At 42.2% G+C, this 17,138-nt stretch overlaps 1 protein-coding gene across 2 annotated transcripts in view; it reads right to left on the bottom strand.

The window, feature by feature from the left end:
• Positions 1–17,138, bottom strand: part of LOC129105910 (transcription factor SOX-13-like) — a 44,301-nt gene that overhangs the window by 10,402 nt on the left and 16,761 nt on the right. The window contains exons 2-7 of one of the 2 annotated variants that reach the window (XM_054617179.1): positions 6,220–6,436; positions 5,966–6,068; positions 3,841–3,927; positions 2,208–2,380; positions 1,382–1,450; positions 1,158–1,272 (exon numbers count right to left, since the gene is read on the bottom strand). In XM_054617179.1, coding sequence (XP_054473154.1) covers positions 1,158–1,272; positions 1,382–1,450; positions 2,208–2,380; positions 3,841–3,927; positions 5,966–6,068; positions 6,220–6,435 — 763 coding nt within the window. In that variant the 5' untranslated portion in view covers position 6,436. The remainder of the gene's footprint in view (positions 1–1,157; positions 1,273–1,381; positions 1,451–2,207; positions 2,381–3,840; positions 3,928–5,965; positions 6,069–6,219; positions 6,437–17,138) is intronic. The other variant, XM_054617180.1, reaches the window with a different exon arrangement.

Below are 17,138 nucleotides of genomic sequence, written 5' to 3'. Positions count from 1 at the left end.
CAATCTTTTACATTCATCTGTCAGAACATTCTGAAGCACTCACACACACACCCGTTTCATGAAAGCAAATGAATGGCTATCCTTAAATTGCGCCTACAATGTTTTAGAGACTGGCCTTGTGTCTTTTGGGTTTGAAAAGATAAATAGAAGACAAGGTCACCCACGAGCACAGCTTGTAAGACTGGTGAAAGCAGCACTGCACAAAGCTGGGGCTTTCTGAGCTGCTCCCTCTATAGCCGACTAACTGTACAAGCGTAAGTGTGTGGAAGCTACTATCAGCCGCATTGTTCAACCGATGCCTTTCCATTAGCGTTAAAGTGGGGCCTTGGGCCCTCACTTGTTCAAAAACAAGTGAGGGCCAAGATGAGGGATGGGTAACGTTAGGATTTTATCAATACCAGTACTCTTGTCGATTCAGCTTATTGGTGCAGTTAATTATCGATACACTAAACTTTTTTTTTTTAAATTGTATCGGGAGAAAAAAAGACGACATTGCTTATAATTCTTGTATGTTAACAAGTTTTACTTGAGCATCAATAAAAAATGTTTTAAAATCTTTATAATACATTTGCTAAGCGATTAGCTTTCATTTATTTGCCTGTCTTTATGATCAAACTCCATATGGCATCGCTAACGTAACCTGCAGTGGATGAGGATGGATGGCCGCTCGCCATCAGTCGAAAACTGCATTTCTGCAGATTGATGTTCTGCTTGTTGGCCAAATGTTGTGATAAATTGCTGGTGCTAGTGTCTTTACTTGTGAGGGTTTTATTGCAATTGTGACAACAAGAGTTATTAGCATATACCTCAGTTCAATGTAGCCACACTTTCATAAAATATTCAAATTTAATTATTTATTTACTTTTTCAAATATTTTTTTATGTATTCTTTTTTTATTACTAATTTATTATACATTTATTTATTTTTGGGAATGTTTTCCTGTGTACATTGCGTGGCAATACCATGTTTTGTTATTGTGGAAATTCTGCTTCAAAAACATTTGAAAAGATATTGTATGCTGTATGTAGTAAATGTAAATTCAAATATAAATTTATTCAATTAGGTTGAATTTTTTCATTTTGCCCATTGCAACAATGGATTTATGGTTTCATGGGGGCCAGTGTGGGGGCCAACCCAACTCTTCCCTAGGGACTGACCTGGCTTGCAGGGGATCGGCTGCAGTGGCAGGGTCATCTGGGGGTCGGAGGTGACGCCGAGGGACTGGGCGTTGGGGTGGAAAGCCGGGATCATCACGTAGGGCATGTTCACCTGCTGGGACAAGGCAGAACAAACACATGAAAGTTGTTTCCTCAGATGCTGTGATGCTGCAGTGATGGCTTTTTTATGTGAGGAACATCTGGGGGTCACAAGGGGAGCTGACCTGGATCTGCTGCTGGAGCAGGTTGATCTTGTGCTGCTGCTGGATCAGCTGCTGCTGCTGCTTGGCGATCTGAGGATACGAGACGAGACGGTCATTGTCACACACACACACATACGTCACGTACGCATGTGGCAAATAGACACAAGTGCACACAGTGTAGGTGGCCATGATCAGGGTTTCACTAAGGGAATCAACCCGAACCCCAACCGAATGCAGAACGCATGATTCGTATCCTGTATCACAATTAAATACTTAACAAAAGTCTAATTACTAAAAACATTGATGCAGAAGCTACAATTGAAATATATTGAGAGATGCCCGATATACATACTTAGAAGATATGTATATTTGCATTATTAAAACGCATTAGTAAAAGAAAATGTCATCATAACAAAACCTTTTAAACTGCATAAAGCTGCACTGAACCTGAACAGCACCAGAAATCCCGCCTCTTTCATGTAAAATTCACACTCAATTATATCGGCTTATCGGCTTACACTTCCTGTAAGTCATTTAGTCTGCTAAATGACTGTAATGTAATGTAATGTAATGTAATGTGTATCTGCCAAGGGGAACTCCCCTGATTTTACTTAAAGTGCGGAAGCAGGTCTTGGTGAGTAATACTGCGCATGCAAGAAGAAAAAAAAGGAAGCTGTCTGAAGTCAGACCTCAAGTGATGGCACGTGCAGCCATTTATCTTGATCTTCAGTAGATTGGGGCTGAAGACTACATGTTTGAAATTTAACTTTTAGTTCCTGATCCAGCTCCTGGGATTCCTTAGTATCTGGGTTTGGTTTCTGATCGGACACCTCCGGGTGGTACGTACCTGTTCCTGCTGTTGGCGAGCCAGCTCCATCTGCTGCTGCTGCTTCTCCAGCAGCAGGGCGGCCATGTTCCTCTGCTCAGAGTGGGCTCCCAGGAGCTGCTCCCTCAGACCGCTCAGCTGGTTGATCATCATCAACAACTGGAGCTCCTTCTCTGCCAGAGCCTCTGGGGTACCTAGAGGGGGGTTAGAAGATCAGGTTTTAATCTGAACCATGATCAGTGTTGGGTTCTGATGGGTCTTGATACATTTTTACAATGTGAAGTGTAAGAAATAACTTTTTTAAAGCGGCTTTAGTCTGTATTTTTGCAGACTTTACGGGTCTTTATAGTGAGTTTTAGATCGTTTTTTAATTGTTGGGCCCCCCAACTCAGAGTGTTGGGAGTGAACCAAAACAGTATAGTGTTGTTTCTGCATTAAGAGGAAGTTGTTATCAGAGAAAAGGTCTAAGGAAGACCTCTGGACTACAGATGTCAAGTTACCAGAAATCTAGTATTTGATATCGATACCAATTCAATACCACGGTAAAAAATTTACAAAACATTAAATCCCATGTACCGTTTGCAAACTTTTTTTTTGCTAAACTATTATCAATCCCTGATGTTCCGCCTTAAATTTATCGCCATGAACTAGATTTTATAAGATTACGTTCGTGAACTTCATGACGACGATGAATTTACGTTTGCCCAACACAAATTTTTACCTAATAGAGCTTTAATGAATCATAATGTAATTCAATGCAACCCCAGTTAACGTTAGCTGTTAGCGCCGTTATTTGGCCAGGCAGGACTGAGCTGCTTGCCGGTTGCTACCAGCTAACGTTAACTAGCTCTCCTTTCAATTTCAACACTAAAATGTTCATCACAACGTAGCACTTTCAGGGACATTTTTTAACGTACACGGGACTAAGGTACAAACATGCGAACCTACAAGCAAATATTTGTAGAAAAACAAGTAGTCATGTTTTCGGTATTTTGGCATTGACTTAGTGCCAAAGTATGGGTTCTTGTGACAACCACACCATGTACACTACCTGCTCAGCAACAAACAGCAGATACACAGCAAGAGGCTGGCTGGTACACATAGTGCAGCATTTGGCAGCTTTTTTTCTAGCTTTTCTACCGTTCCCCTTTGATTTCTTTCAGTAAAACAACAAGGACTATTCAGATTTTTGCTCATTCGAAGTGGAAACTATCTTTTCTATATTGGTGATATATTTTTCCTCACGTTACCAATGGGACAATAGAGATGAATAAACGCCAAGATACTCAGATAGCTGCCATATCACAAAGTGTGGTTTGCAACAGTGGGAATAAATACATAGTTTATATGCATAAATAATTTGGTTACTCCTCATTCTGTCTCTCCAGATGTGTCCATTTGTTTGTTTCTGTGTTTTTTGTCCCAATTTATTCTGATGTTAGAAGGAACGCCATTCGAAGCCAACAATTCTGACAGAAAAATTATCAAAGTGGTGGTGTACCAATTTATCCCAGTTATCTTCTAGTCTCATGTATCAGATGAAGTTCATTGCAAATAAAAAGAAACACGGCATGTATTAGCACAATCAAACAGTGATGTGTATGTAAGTGGTGTATAAACTGTATGAAGGTGTTGTTGGTGTTTGAGAGCTGACCTTTCAGTTGTCCTGCCTGTGCTGTGCTTTTATCCAGAAGTTTCTCCTTCCAGTCAGAATTCAGCAGCTTCTCAATGGTGGGCATTACTGTTAACAGGACACAACAGGTACTCAGCAGGGTACGCACTAGACAGCGTGAAAAGTATTTTTCCATCAAATCAAGTCCATCTGACACTAAAACTACATTCTCGGCCTCTCCTCTGCCTTCCCTAATGGCATTGATTGAAGAAGACGTTCGAGGTGCCTGAGGGCAGAGGTTGTTTGTGCCTTCTGGAGAAGTTTTGAGTGTTTGAGTGGATCGATATTTGGACAGAGAACAATCCAAGGTCAGCAAGTGGAGAGAATTTGAGAAAAAAAAAAGTAAGGGCCTGCAGTGCAGTGCTGGTGAAAGAGCGGAGAGTCTCTGGGAACAGCTCAGGAGAGCAGCCGTTTACTCCATGTGAGAAGGATTGAACGAAATCAGACAAAAAGCACCAACATCCCTCCGAAAACCCATTCAGGAGGCAAAAACAACACCCTCGCTTTCACGAGACAAACCGTCGGTTCTACACATTGATTTTTCAGCAGACAGCATTGTTTAATGCTGAATAGCGGCAGAATGTAGTGCACTTAAACACATAAGTCTGGTAGCTGAGAAAATTGTATGGCTGGTGTGTGTATGTGTGCAGGCAGGAGACAGACTGTGGCGATGCACTGATACCGATGTTTCAATCCAGTATTGAGGGGAGTGCTGAGTACTTGTTGAGGTGAATTAAGTGGAGCTCCAAATGCAAGTTGGTCTCTCATGCTACTGAGTTCTGTAGAAAAATAAAAACGCTTCTAAAAACTTTTGAAAGTGCATCAACTGCAGTTTACATGATAAATGTTTGTATATTAAATATTAAAACGATATGTGGAGAGCAGGTGGCAAACTCCAGCTATGCCAAGTGACCATAATTTACTAAATGAACATCCTGCTGTATTGAAGAAGACTTGAAACTAGAGATTGAGACCATAAACTCATGTTTATAATGTTTACTGTGGGAATAAATCAAGTGCTATCAGACTTGCAACCAGAGGAGTCGCCCCCTGATGGCCATCAGAAAGAATGCATATTAAAGGCACTTCCGCATAATGCTGATCGATAAATAGTAGTTTCATCCTCATCGCCTTCCCTCTGGTAGGCAGTGTTCCAGTGTATGTGTCCAGGGATTTTATTGTGAAAAGTGAAACGGTAGGGGTGATGTGCTTTTGTTGACAAGGTTGGAGTTATAAAGTTGTTGCTGTCTTGGTGCAGACTACAGAGCCTCCGTGTTTACATTTTATTTCCTTAATAAAGTAAAGACGGCTAATAACCCTCGGCTACACAAGCTAAACAAAAGCTGTCTGTATGTAGAATAAACAGACTAGCTTAGTTCAACACATATCTTAAAATTGTTGTTAGCTTAGCTGCTGGCAGGGAAACTATATTTATAACTTTATATTAAACCATTTCATGGTGCTGCTCTTGAAGCAACTTTTAGCCTAGTTATATTTAAAATATTCAATTCTATTGCGGTTCTGAATTTATAAGACACCCAGCCTGATGCAGGAAATGTATAGCTAGTATGCACGCTTTAATATTAGCTTAAGTAACACAGGTCATATCGTCATCGCAGTATTGAACAATGCTTTCGCACATTTTCTTCCCTCCTGCTTCTCAGAACAGGAGGTTGCAGCCTGGGTTAACCATAATTACCCTTTAGTATTTAAATAGGCATTTCTTAGAATTATGAATAAGTGATGAATAGACTAGAACTAGACTAGTTCATTGAGGGATGCTCAAAAACAGTATATCAAAAACAGCTCTGTAAAAATCTAACAAGGCCCCTTGGGTTAAGATTATATAGTCAAAATATACAAAGCAGGTTAACGGATTAAAAACAGTGTACAGAATTAAACTCTTAGTCCGCACAGCCATGACCTCCTAAATAAGAGGAGCTATTTTTCAGTTTTGTATTGAGCCAAAGTGCCAGTGATTAGATGATCAATACTGGGACGGCTCCTTCTGCCAGTCTGAGTATGATTACTTGGCAGCTCTGTCAACACCAGCCCTGACACTGCAGAGCAGAAAGTGCACAAGCGAGCATGTAGAGTTTAGACAAACCTTCCTTGAAGTTGGATTGTCCTTCTGGTCTAGCATGCGTCCTGGCCTCCCTCAGTCCTATGGGGCTTTGTCTGTGAGGCAGCTCCTTACCCGGAGAGCCCTCCTGTCGGGGGCACAGAGAGCAAACTAACTCAGAACAGGACAAGAAAAAGTACACCTTTTGGTTCCTCACGTCAATCCATGACACTTCGGACATTTCCCCAAAAGACAACCTCGACAACCTCTCTCCTGATGCCTTATAGTAATATCCTTACCGAAGGGGAGCGGGAGAGCGGCGGTGTCAGCTGGCGTGCCTCCAGCGGATGATTTCCCGACCAATCACGCGAGGGAGACCTCTTATGAGGCTCGGCGTGGGTTATGACTCCGACCGCTCCACCGGCCTCCTCCTGCTCCACTTTGACACCGACACACGCCATACTGACATCCCCGCCAGACAGGAGGTGCAGTGCTGGAGGGCTGGGCTCAACCATTCTGTTGAAAGAGAAATGACAGCACACAAAGCTGGGTGTCATTGTGGGTGTGGCGAGGGTTTGGGCACTTGCCATGGCAGTTTTTGAATTGGGTAGTTGATATAATTACAGCAAAGAGCAGAGATCAAGGTAACAAGGGGAGCACTTTAAGGCTCCAAACGTACATTTCACTTAAGGGAAACAAATTTCATAACATATCACTTCTAACTGATAATTTATCAAGATGAAACAAGTTAAAACAGCTTTTGGAGAAAGAGCCAGTTGGACAGGAGTAAGAGTCTACAGCTAGCTAGCGGCTCCGTGAGACTGTTAGCAGATAGCACAAAGCAGTGGTGCCTTGAGCCAAGTGCTGACATCAGCATGATTACAGGCACACAATGACAATGTTAACAAGTTGATATAGCCGGTATAATGTTTACCATGTTCACCAACTTGAACATGCTAACAATTGCTGATTAGCAGTAAACACAAAGTGCAGCTGAGGCTGATAGGAATGTCATTTATCTTGCAGGTATTGGACAAACTTTTGTCCTGATAATGGCACTGACTTTAAACATGGAAAGTCAGGGGATTTAAGTTATTAAAATTCATCTTCTTGGGACGAAGAAGATTGTCCGAATGTCCACCAAAGTCCAGCCATCAAGTAGATGATGACTCTACAGAGTAAGTGAGAACTTTGACCGGCTGGTTCTGCTCGAGATAAATTGAGAGGATCACCCAAAATCATTAGAATGTGTCCTCTGGCGACATTGAATATCTGTGGCAAATTTAATGGCAATCCATCCAATAGGTGTCATGATATATCACTCTGAACCACAAAAGGGAAATTTCAGGTAAGGCCAGAGGAAATGGCAGAGGATTACAAAAGTCAGTAGGCCTCATCCTCAAGGGACCATGAATATCTGTACAACATTGTATCACAAGCCAACAAATGGTTGTTGAGATATTTCTGTCTGAAAGTGGTAGACTGAATATCCAACAGAGCAGCATTGCCGTTGTTAGAGCAATGATCCTAGCATGGCTTAAATCTGCACTCTGCAATTATGAAAATAATACTGTAAATTCTGAAACAGTGTGTGTTTCAAACTGTTGAAAAGTAAAACTGGTAGCAACAGTATCACTTGAGCTTATTATTGTAGTGATGGAGTTAGTACTGTGGAAATGTAAATTATGGCAAATCTATTAAGACAACAAGTAGAGGGAAATTTGAGACAACAGGGAGCTTTTTTACTAAAATATGAAAAAGGCTATCTTTTCTAAATTAGAAAAAAAAATACTTATCTTTAAAGTTACTACAAGGAACTTTGAGTTGGTTATGAAACATTCTCAATTTAATACTTATGCCTCTATATGATCTACATAATTAAACGAGACCATCAGCAAGAAGATCGAATATTTCAATATAGAAATACAGTTATTCTAAATGTCTGTCATCTGGTCTGATTCCCCTGCACAATCACTAAACTATTTACAACATGCAGGCTCAATAGAAACTCCTTCAGCTCAGACTCCTGCAGAGACCAGCCCACTACGGACAGACCCAGATCCGGCTTAGCTGCAGCCATGCGACCTACAGCGGCGTCACCTCCTCCGACCAGGAGCAGATCTTTGGAGCCAACACTGACACAATGCTGCTGGAGACCTAGGCCGTACCGCTGCAACCGCTGGAGGGAAGGGGGACATGGGAGAACTAGAACCAGGACTGCAAGACTGTCAGACCCCTGCTGCAATAAAACGTGAGGTTTTCTAAAGAGAGTCTGGTGCTTGGAAACAATACTGCTTTCGTCTACAGGGGCAGAAAAATCAACACAAACAACAGAAACTCCTTGTAGCAGCTTTAATATGAACTTGTTTGAAATAAAGGCCTGGCTCTGTCTGCGGTTGAATATTTGACCACTATTTAAAGAACTTGCTGGAGTTAACTTTTCAGTAATTAAGTGTCACACAGCATCACAATTTTAGAATGTATAAGACTTGGATAATAGATTTCACCATCCCTGCAGCCTGCCCCTCACAGTGTACCCTTATGTTGAGGTGATGCAGACCGGTTTGTGAAAATATGGCCCAAAACCTCTTCACATGGGGGGCGGTGGGTCTGTAGTGTCTGCGTCATGACAACAAATGAGAGCCGCTGTTATAAATCACCGCTTAAGTCAAGGTCAAGGGTCAGGTGGTGGTAACACAACAAAGTCAGGCATATTGTCCAAGTGTGTGTGTGTGTGTGTGTGTGTGTGTGTGTGTGTGTGTGTGTGTGTGGCAGTGAATAATAGGAGGCTAAGGGGAGGGAGACAGACAACGCCTCAGTGAGGGAGAAGGGGAGAGAAAGGAAGAGAGGACAGGTTTGAGTGAGAGAGGTTTGAACCACAGTGAACTTGAGCATATCAACTTAGTTTTGTGTGTGTGTGTGTGCGTGTGTTTTTGTGTGTTTTTTTTTTTATTTCCCAGCTCTGCAGCGGGAGGAAAGAAAAACACAGCAGACAGCAGAACAAAACAAACAGAACACACAAGGGCAAAAAGTGCACATATATATTAAGAGGCAGAAAAAAGGAAAGCCATTGTTGGAGCCGGGGAACAAAGGAAGCCGGGACAATGGGGGAGAGGCTGACAAAGCCGCCCGGCCGCAGGAAACAGGCCGGATAACAATGCCAGCGGAATGTGCCGACCAACTCGGGAACACGGCAAAAAAAAAAAAAGCGGAGCGCCACCGTTCTGCGGGGAAGCATAATAATGATTAGAGCCTCCCCCCCCCCACTTCACCCTGCTCTCCCAGCCTGCATACCGTGTTTCCGAACAAAGCCACCTGTCTGCCAGGGTCCATGGCTCCAAACCTCAGTGATGTATACATGTTTGTGTGTGTGTGTGTGTGTTCAAAAGCTGCACCAATAAAAACACAGCAACCGGCCTAAAACACAAAGTGAGGCCAACACACCGAAAGCAGACACCTCACAAGTTAATTGCTCTGACTGTATTTGTGGTTGAAAGTTCGACACAATTAACCTATTGTTCTCCTGCAATGGGAACTTTCTCAGAATTGAATAAAAGGTGCAGGGTTTTCTTGTCAGTAAACAACTCTGTTTACAATTCCTGTGGCCCAACAAACATGTCCGGCGCATTTCCTTTCTCAAGTTAAAAGCTGTTTGTTTGCAGTGACTGAACCTTGCATTGTTTACATCCTTGTCTTGCTAGCTAGCTAGGTAACTTGCGTGTGTGTCGTCACGAATAAATGTGGTCAAGGAAGAAACGTCAACCTATGTCAACTTCGGTGCAAGTTTTTTTGCTAATAAGCTCAGAATGAATTGACAACAAATCTGTGTTGGAAAAACGGCAGAAGGAGAGCTAGTTAGCGTTAGCTATTAGCAATCGGTGGGCAGCACAGTCCTGCTGGGCCAAATAACGGAGCTAGCATGAAACCTTTCGCAGGAATTAAGTCACCAGCACGCTAACAAACAAAGGAAACATAGGGCTAACATTGCTCAGTAGTGTATAATGAAACATTATATTACAATATTGGCAAAACTGGGGCTGCAACTGACACTTCTGCTGCTACAAAAGAGTCCATCTTTATTACTACTAGTACTTTTGCTCCTACTAAAACAGCTGTTACCGTTGCGACTACAGCTATTGCTCCGACTATCAGTACTACTACTGCAAACAAACTTGTGTTACAACTACCAACTTTCTACTAGGTTGCCCCGAGGTGCTGAAACAGTGGTTTCCATTGTGATACAGTGGTACCTCTTTAATTTTTTTATGGGAAATGATTCCGTTGTGGTAAATGTTGAAAAGCAATGAGCGACACAACCCCATCTAATTATTTCATTTAAATACAGTTTCTCAATTGACTTTTAAGAAGATTTATTCCATACCACGGTATAATTTACACATACCATTGCTATCTATATTCACTCCTAGTTACTGCATGTGCTGCTGAATTTAAAACATGTTCTAGTAATTTTAACCAGCTGGGCGATGCGGCTGAACTCAATATCACAATATTAACGTTAGTATTTACAAATGTCTGCAAAAGGACGGTGTTGTTTATTTAATCGGCTTAAAGCTAAAAACTCACTTACTTTTTAATTGCATTTCACTTGGAATCAAGAATTAAGTTTTAATTAATTAATGAATTAAGATATTTGTAAAAAAAAGTAACATAGTATTGTCATATCACAACCTGACATCACTAAAATGTCTATAAACTGGGTGATGGAACCAGGTGTGCCACATTCATTCAACGGCTCCTGCTCAGCACCATGAAAAATCAGGGGGAAAAAAAACAGAATGCTAGCATTCTGCCAAACACTGTTGTTACAGCATTGCAACACACACACCTCACACACCACCTGTCTGCCAGAGATCTAAACCTGCACGAATTGTGTGTGTGTGTGTGTGTGTGTGTGTGTGTGTGTGTGTGTGTGTGTGTGTGTGTGTGTGTGTGTGTGTGTGTGTGTGTGTGTGTGTGTGTGTGTACCTCCGCCTGTGTGTGTGTGTGTGTGTGTGTGTGTGTGTCTGAATCATAATAAAACCATTGCATGCCACTGAAGGAAACTAAAGCATGGTTGCATATTAAATAACATTTAATACAGCTTCAACAGGGGGGGAGATATCTCACTCAGTTATGTGTGTGTGTCGATATGTGTCTGTGTTTGGGCCAAATCTTGTTTTCAGGAGTTTTTTATTTTGCCTAGAGTTAGTGAGGAATGAGGATGGAGAGGTGGGAGGCTGTTTAGCCAACACTGCAGCAGCAGCCAGCGTAGGTATCAGCGAGGGGCTGATTGTGTGAGGGGCGGGGGGGGGGTGCTGGCAAGCGGCATCACACCGAGTTTTGTCCCACGGAGAGTTATTTCTGGGTGTCCCCCCCCCAACCCCTTCCACGTTCCACAGATGACTGGTCTGTAGAGCTGCCACAGGTGGCTTTCACACGCCTCTGCACGGACTCAGTGTGTGTATGTGTGTGTCACCCAACGCTGAGGTATGCCCTGAATCTCAGCAATCCACAGAGCCGCTGACAGCCAGGAATGCGTCAAGGTGTGTGACTGTTTTACAAGCACAATGTTGTTGTCTTTTCTTCAAACAATGCTTCTAGCGTCTTTAGCTCGACAATGGGCAACTCCTTCAGGGTCATGTATTTTCCCTCCACATCGGTCTCGTCTACTTAAACACGCACTTAGCCCAGTGTGCAGCTGACTGCAACAATTTGGAAACCTGACCTTGTGTACGTATGCATGTTTGTACTCAATATGTGTGTGTGTGTGTGTGTGTGTGTGTGTGTGTGTGTGTGTGTGTGTGTGTGTGTGTGTGTTTGTGTTTGTGTTTGTGTGTGTGTTGGATGATTTGCAGGGCATTGCTTTCTTCTCGAGGTTATCTGATTGCGGCCTGTTTGTTTCGACCACCTACGGAGTCGTTGGGCTTTTACGGGCGCTCATCACATGCCACTGGGAAATCACAATAAAACAGACCTCAGAGCAGCTGTTGAGCTAAAGAAAGTGTAGCAATAAGGGGGCCAATAAATAAAAAAGCTTAAGACTTCTGTTACAATTTTCTGTCACGCTACAAATATTTTTAGACTGAGCGAGTACTGCAGTGGTGACTTCAGATCAAACTGGAAACCAACCACCCGAGCAGGTGTTTTTTTTGCTTCCGATGCAAATAAGTTTGTTTGAGGATCAAGCATGCTTTGTTTTACAGAAAGGGGTGTGGTCTGCATCACGGAGCAGGTCATTGACACCTGTTGTTAAGAAATTCCAGAGTAAAAGGTGAAAGTGCTTTGGAAACAAATAGGATTCCAGTGGGGAAATTCAGTAGTTGCAGCAGCACAGCAACAATGCAGTTTAATGGAGATAGTAAAATAAACAAATATTAAGAGGTATATAAAGCTTAAATAAGAATGGTATAAAAACTAAAGCCTGTTGTTTTGTCTCTGATTAACACAATTCCAGCTTTTTCCAAATAAAAAAACCTCTGTGGAACCCAGGAACAGTACTACCTACATCAGACAGTCACATTCAGTGATTAGCTAGTGTAAAGAGCTAGCTAGAGACGGCTAAAGAAACCTTAGTCCCACCTTCACTTAGTGGTAATCGAAAAACACATCAGCGTCTGTCTGTTGGATGAGTAATAATAGAATACGGTTAGCCAACCTGTTAGCCGTTACCAGTTGATAATAGTGTATAAGGCTTGTTCAGACGACTCAAGTGACCAAAAATAGTAATTACTGCAGCTTTAAACCTGAACTGACTGATTTATTTCAAGAATTATTCATTTATTTGTTTGCACAATAATGTTTCAACATGTTTGTTCAACTTTGTCCCACAAAAATTACAAAAGTGCATTCTCAATTACATTTTGAGGGAAACATATTTTCTCCTAGACTACAATGCTGTTATAAAAACCTGATTTACATTGGGAATTGAAACAAAACAAAACAGAGGCGCAACAAAACTACTTGGTTAAGTTTTGAAAAATATCATGGTTTGGCTTAAAATAAGACAAAAAAATATGAAAACGTGCTGTCAATTCAAATAGGACACAAACAGCGGTTTTCTGGGTGAAAGTCCTGTGTTTGCTTGAAACATCCGTCAAGGCAGACCTCGTCCCTACATGTTAAAATCAAACATTATCCTGGAAAAATACGTTTGTCTCAAAATGTAATTGAAAGTGTAGTTTAGTAGAATCAGTGGCGCAAGCTGGTTATGACTGGCCACAGTACAATAGTACACTATTGATTCAAATGAATAGTTGTTTGTTCTGGTTGGCTTCTGACTTTACAAAAGAAACAAAAAGAAAACCATGATGGAGATGGGTTTGCCTTTTCGAGGAGTTATATAGCAAATGACACCATTTTTTATTTAACTGGTTTCTTTTCTGAACACTGGAAATTTCTAAGGTTCCAATCTGAATCAACTGCAGAGAACTGGTTAACACATTCTTGAAGGACCTGCTCTCTCTACGGCCCCCCGACCCCAGGGGCCACAGTGCAATATCACTATCTGTCTTTATTCACACCTGTCTGTTTGATATTTATTTTTTGACAGACTGAAGTAAAGTCTTCCGAAAGTCCTGAAAACCAAGTGAAACTTCAATGGAAACAAACTTTTAACTTTATTTTCTCCTTATCTCACTGAATTTTGGTGCAAAAGCAGTCACTGAACTACATAAAAAATATATATATATAAATAAACGATGACCACAACATCGACAATACAAAGTCCAGAACACTTTCTGGTGTACAGGAACTTTGTGGGTGAAGGGACCCTTTAAAGGAAAAAAATAAGGAATCCCTTGAGCTGAGGCTCACTGTCAGATTCCGACCACGTTAATGGCCGTGCTGCTGAAGGAATCACCCTCGCCGTAGAGCGGACCCCCCCCCCCCCCCCCCCCATCACAGCAGAGATGGAAGCGACGGAGGATGACAGTGGACCGAGGGGAACATGCCTCTGTCCTCAGATAAAAATCTGCTCCTCTTCCCTTAAGCGCCGACAACAGTGAAACCTTACACTTCCCACGACACAGGAATCACTTCACACAAAACCGTCAGTTACCCAACAAGTTGTAACACGTAAAAGAAAAACTAACATTCCCCCCCGGGGGGAAGGATTGGCAATGCAAATGCCTTCTGTTGTTCTCCCTTTCTTTTCTTTTCTTCTTTTGTCTCCTTCTTCTTTCTCTGTTTTCTTTTCCACCCCCCCCCCCTTCTCCCCGACAGAAGCAGCTTGTTGGGTTTGCGTGTTCCATGCCGCTCTCCAACTAGTGCCCAAGGCAGAATAGCAGAGAGAACACAATAGACAGAGAGAGAGAGAGAGAGAGAGAGAGAGAGAGAGAGAGAGTGCCAGGAGCCGGTTGAGAGCAGCAGGATAAAGTGTCAGACATCTAAAGAGGTTTTACTTGGTGATAAACAAATAAAGACATTCTCATTGTCAACTCTGAGACGGACAGCTGTAATGGCAGAAGGTTCCCCCTCAGGAATGTGTCAAAAGGCAGTAAACCACAATGCACTTGGCGGTCGATCAAACGGCACACAAAAAAAAAAAAAAAAAGTTAAATATCTCACACCCTGATCTTTTCACATTTCCACAGCCATCATCTCTGAAAAAGAAACATTTTGCACTACGTTCTGTCACATTGTTTGCATTGTCGATAGGACGCTCTAGCAGTAAGTTTCCAACCCGGCTGCGCTGTCGTGTCGAGACAAGTGCAAGCTGATGTATAAACAAATGTTTGTGGAATTGTTTCACGGTTAGCAGAGTTTGCTTAGAGGTGATAAAGCGATCCAGCGAGTGCTGCTTGTCTAACCCCTGGGGCCCTTGGCTCAGGTTGATTACGACAAACAGAGAGCTTCCAGCAACTGACATATCACTGAAAGACACATGTCAAATCTTGTATTTTTTTTTCTTATCTGCTCCAGGACTCATCCGGGTTTCGCTTAACATGGTCTCCTTTGGACGAAGTACAGTGAGGTATATTGCTTCGCTTGGATTCAGCTGATTTTCATAAATTTTGCAGAGCGGCTAAATGTAAAACAGTTAAATATCTATTTTTTTTTTAAAATATAGTAAAAGAACAAACTGTTTGAATGTTTAAAAGATACATTTATGAGATTTTTCCATGTAGCCTGCAGTTTTGGGTACTGACCTGGTGGGGAGGAGCGGACACGAGGAGGGCCATCGGAGCTCCCTTGCTGGAACAGACCTGTTGACATGAGTCATGGTGACTGGCTCTGCCTCACCTGTAACGCCTGTCTTTTCACTACTCCCCTGTTACCTCTGACCCGTCCAACCTGCCCTCCCTCCTAACCCCTGTCTCTCCCCCTCAAGGAGGGGAAGTACAAAGAGCCTCTTCAAATCCCACCGTGCATTTGCATAATTAGCATGCTGTTTCAGGTAAACCGCCACCGCAGACACGATCCGCGCGATACCGATCGAACATCAGCCCACCAACAGGTGCGATGGCGGTGTGATAAGGGCATTCATCGGGCCCGAGCGGACGCTTTCTAACAAAGTCGGCTTTATCCTCTGTTATGATTTCCTGGACATGTGACCGGCCAAAGCGAGGTCACGAAATCGTGACAAAGCCGTGGAGTGTTAAGGGCCAGGAAATAAAAGCAACACGTAGACAACAGAGTGAGATAGAATCAGGCATCCATTGTTACTGCTGTTTAATATCCCTATTTTACCTGAGAAGAGAGGAGACGGTCAAATTTTCAACCTAGTTGTAGGCACAATACCCTGTTTATTAAATCATTAATAAGCTAAAAAGTCTGTGATAATGCTTTTTCTGGTGCTTATCATATCTCTTTTATAGTCTAGAAAAGAAACCAATAGTTGGAAGCCCAATTAGGTCGCCATAAACTGTAATTCGTTATAAATGACTCACGCATTGTGGTTCTTTTTGGTTGAAAAAAAGAGACTTATTCTTGTCATACACATGATGGCTGTTTTTTTACTTGAGTTGGGCACAGTTGCATTATCGGTTATAAATCACTATGGTAAAAAAAAAAATTGCTCATGTTGAGCTGCAGGAAATGTTCCGTCACATGTAAACTTCATCTGTTGTATGAAATCATTCTGGTCCAGTGGTTACATTTTGCTGTGTTACTACTGTTCGTTGTGAAGCCTGACTACACTTTTGGAACTATATCTGGGCTCCGCCATATTATTTCGACCCTATACATGTGCGTTGATGCGTGTGTAGCCTGTGATGTAGAAAGAACTGCAGCAGGTTACTTGAGTTGGATGCAAATAGGTAAGGACGCGTTTGCCGTGTGTTATGCGTGTGTTCACACTACGAGCGACAAAGCTACAAAACTGCCCAACGTGGCCAGCTACATTGTTGCCATTGAAGTGTTGCCCAAGTGCTCTTTGACGTAGTTGTGCCGTTGAATAGCACTTGGAACTGGCTAACGGCAAGAATATGTTTTCTTCCATTTTCTAGACAGAACAGAACTGGAATTCTGGTGAAAGAAAGAGGGCTCGAAATGGTGAGACAAAAATACATTATTGGTTGGCGCTTCACCGAGTCATTGGAGCGCTGAAAACAGTTGAGGCCAGCTCAACTTTGATCTGTAGCGTTTGAAACATTGACCCTAAATGCGCCAAGACATAAAGACAGAGACAGAAATTATAGTGGCGTAAAATAAGTCTAAATCATGGCAGCAAATATAATGGAGATGCCAGTGTAAAATAAATGAATAATTCATCACATCCACGTCATTCGTCCGTAGCGTAGATGAGAGTTCAAACTAAAGCAGTGGTTGATCACTTGCTGCCCCTGCTGGCTGGTTAAGAGTAGTGAGGAGTCAGCAGTCAATGACAGCATAAAACGGTCAATAAATATGTTGTCATCAAAATATGTTTTGCCAAAAATGTGAATAACTGTAACCACGAGAGGTCCTTGAGCATACATCCATAAATGCTTGCAAAAATGTAAGGGCTTATGGGTCCAGCAGTATGCGAGATTAGCTGTGGATGGACAGACAGACACACATATGCACACTCATGCACGCACACAACTGAATACATAATCTCCTGGCATAGATTAAAAAAAAATAAAAAATAATTAATAGTAGCAGAATGCGCTTTAAGAGTAAAAGCTGTGAATGTCCGATTAATTATGTGCGTCTGCATAGCTATAACAGATGCCGTCACCAGCTAATATCTGCGAGCAGATTTAGGTGGCTGTAAACAAGAACCATATATGCCGTCTGC

The sequence above is a fragment of the Anoplopoma fimbria genome, chromosome 17 (assembly GCF_027596085.1).
Source record: "Anoplopoma fimbria isolate UVic2021 breed Golden Eagle Sablefish chromosome 17, Afim_UVic_2022, whole genome shotgun sequence".
In the NCBI taxonomy this organism is placed as follows: Eukaryota; Metazoa; Chordata; class Actinopteri; order Perciformes; family Anoplopomatidae; genus Anoplopoma; species Anoplopoma fimbria.
Note: the sequence above shows the minus strand (reverse complement) of the source record. Positions and strands in the feature narration are given on the sequence as shown.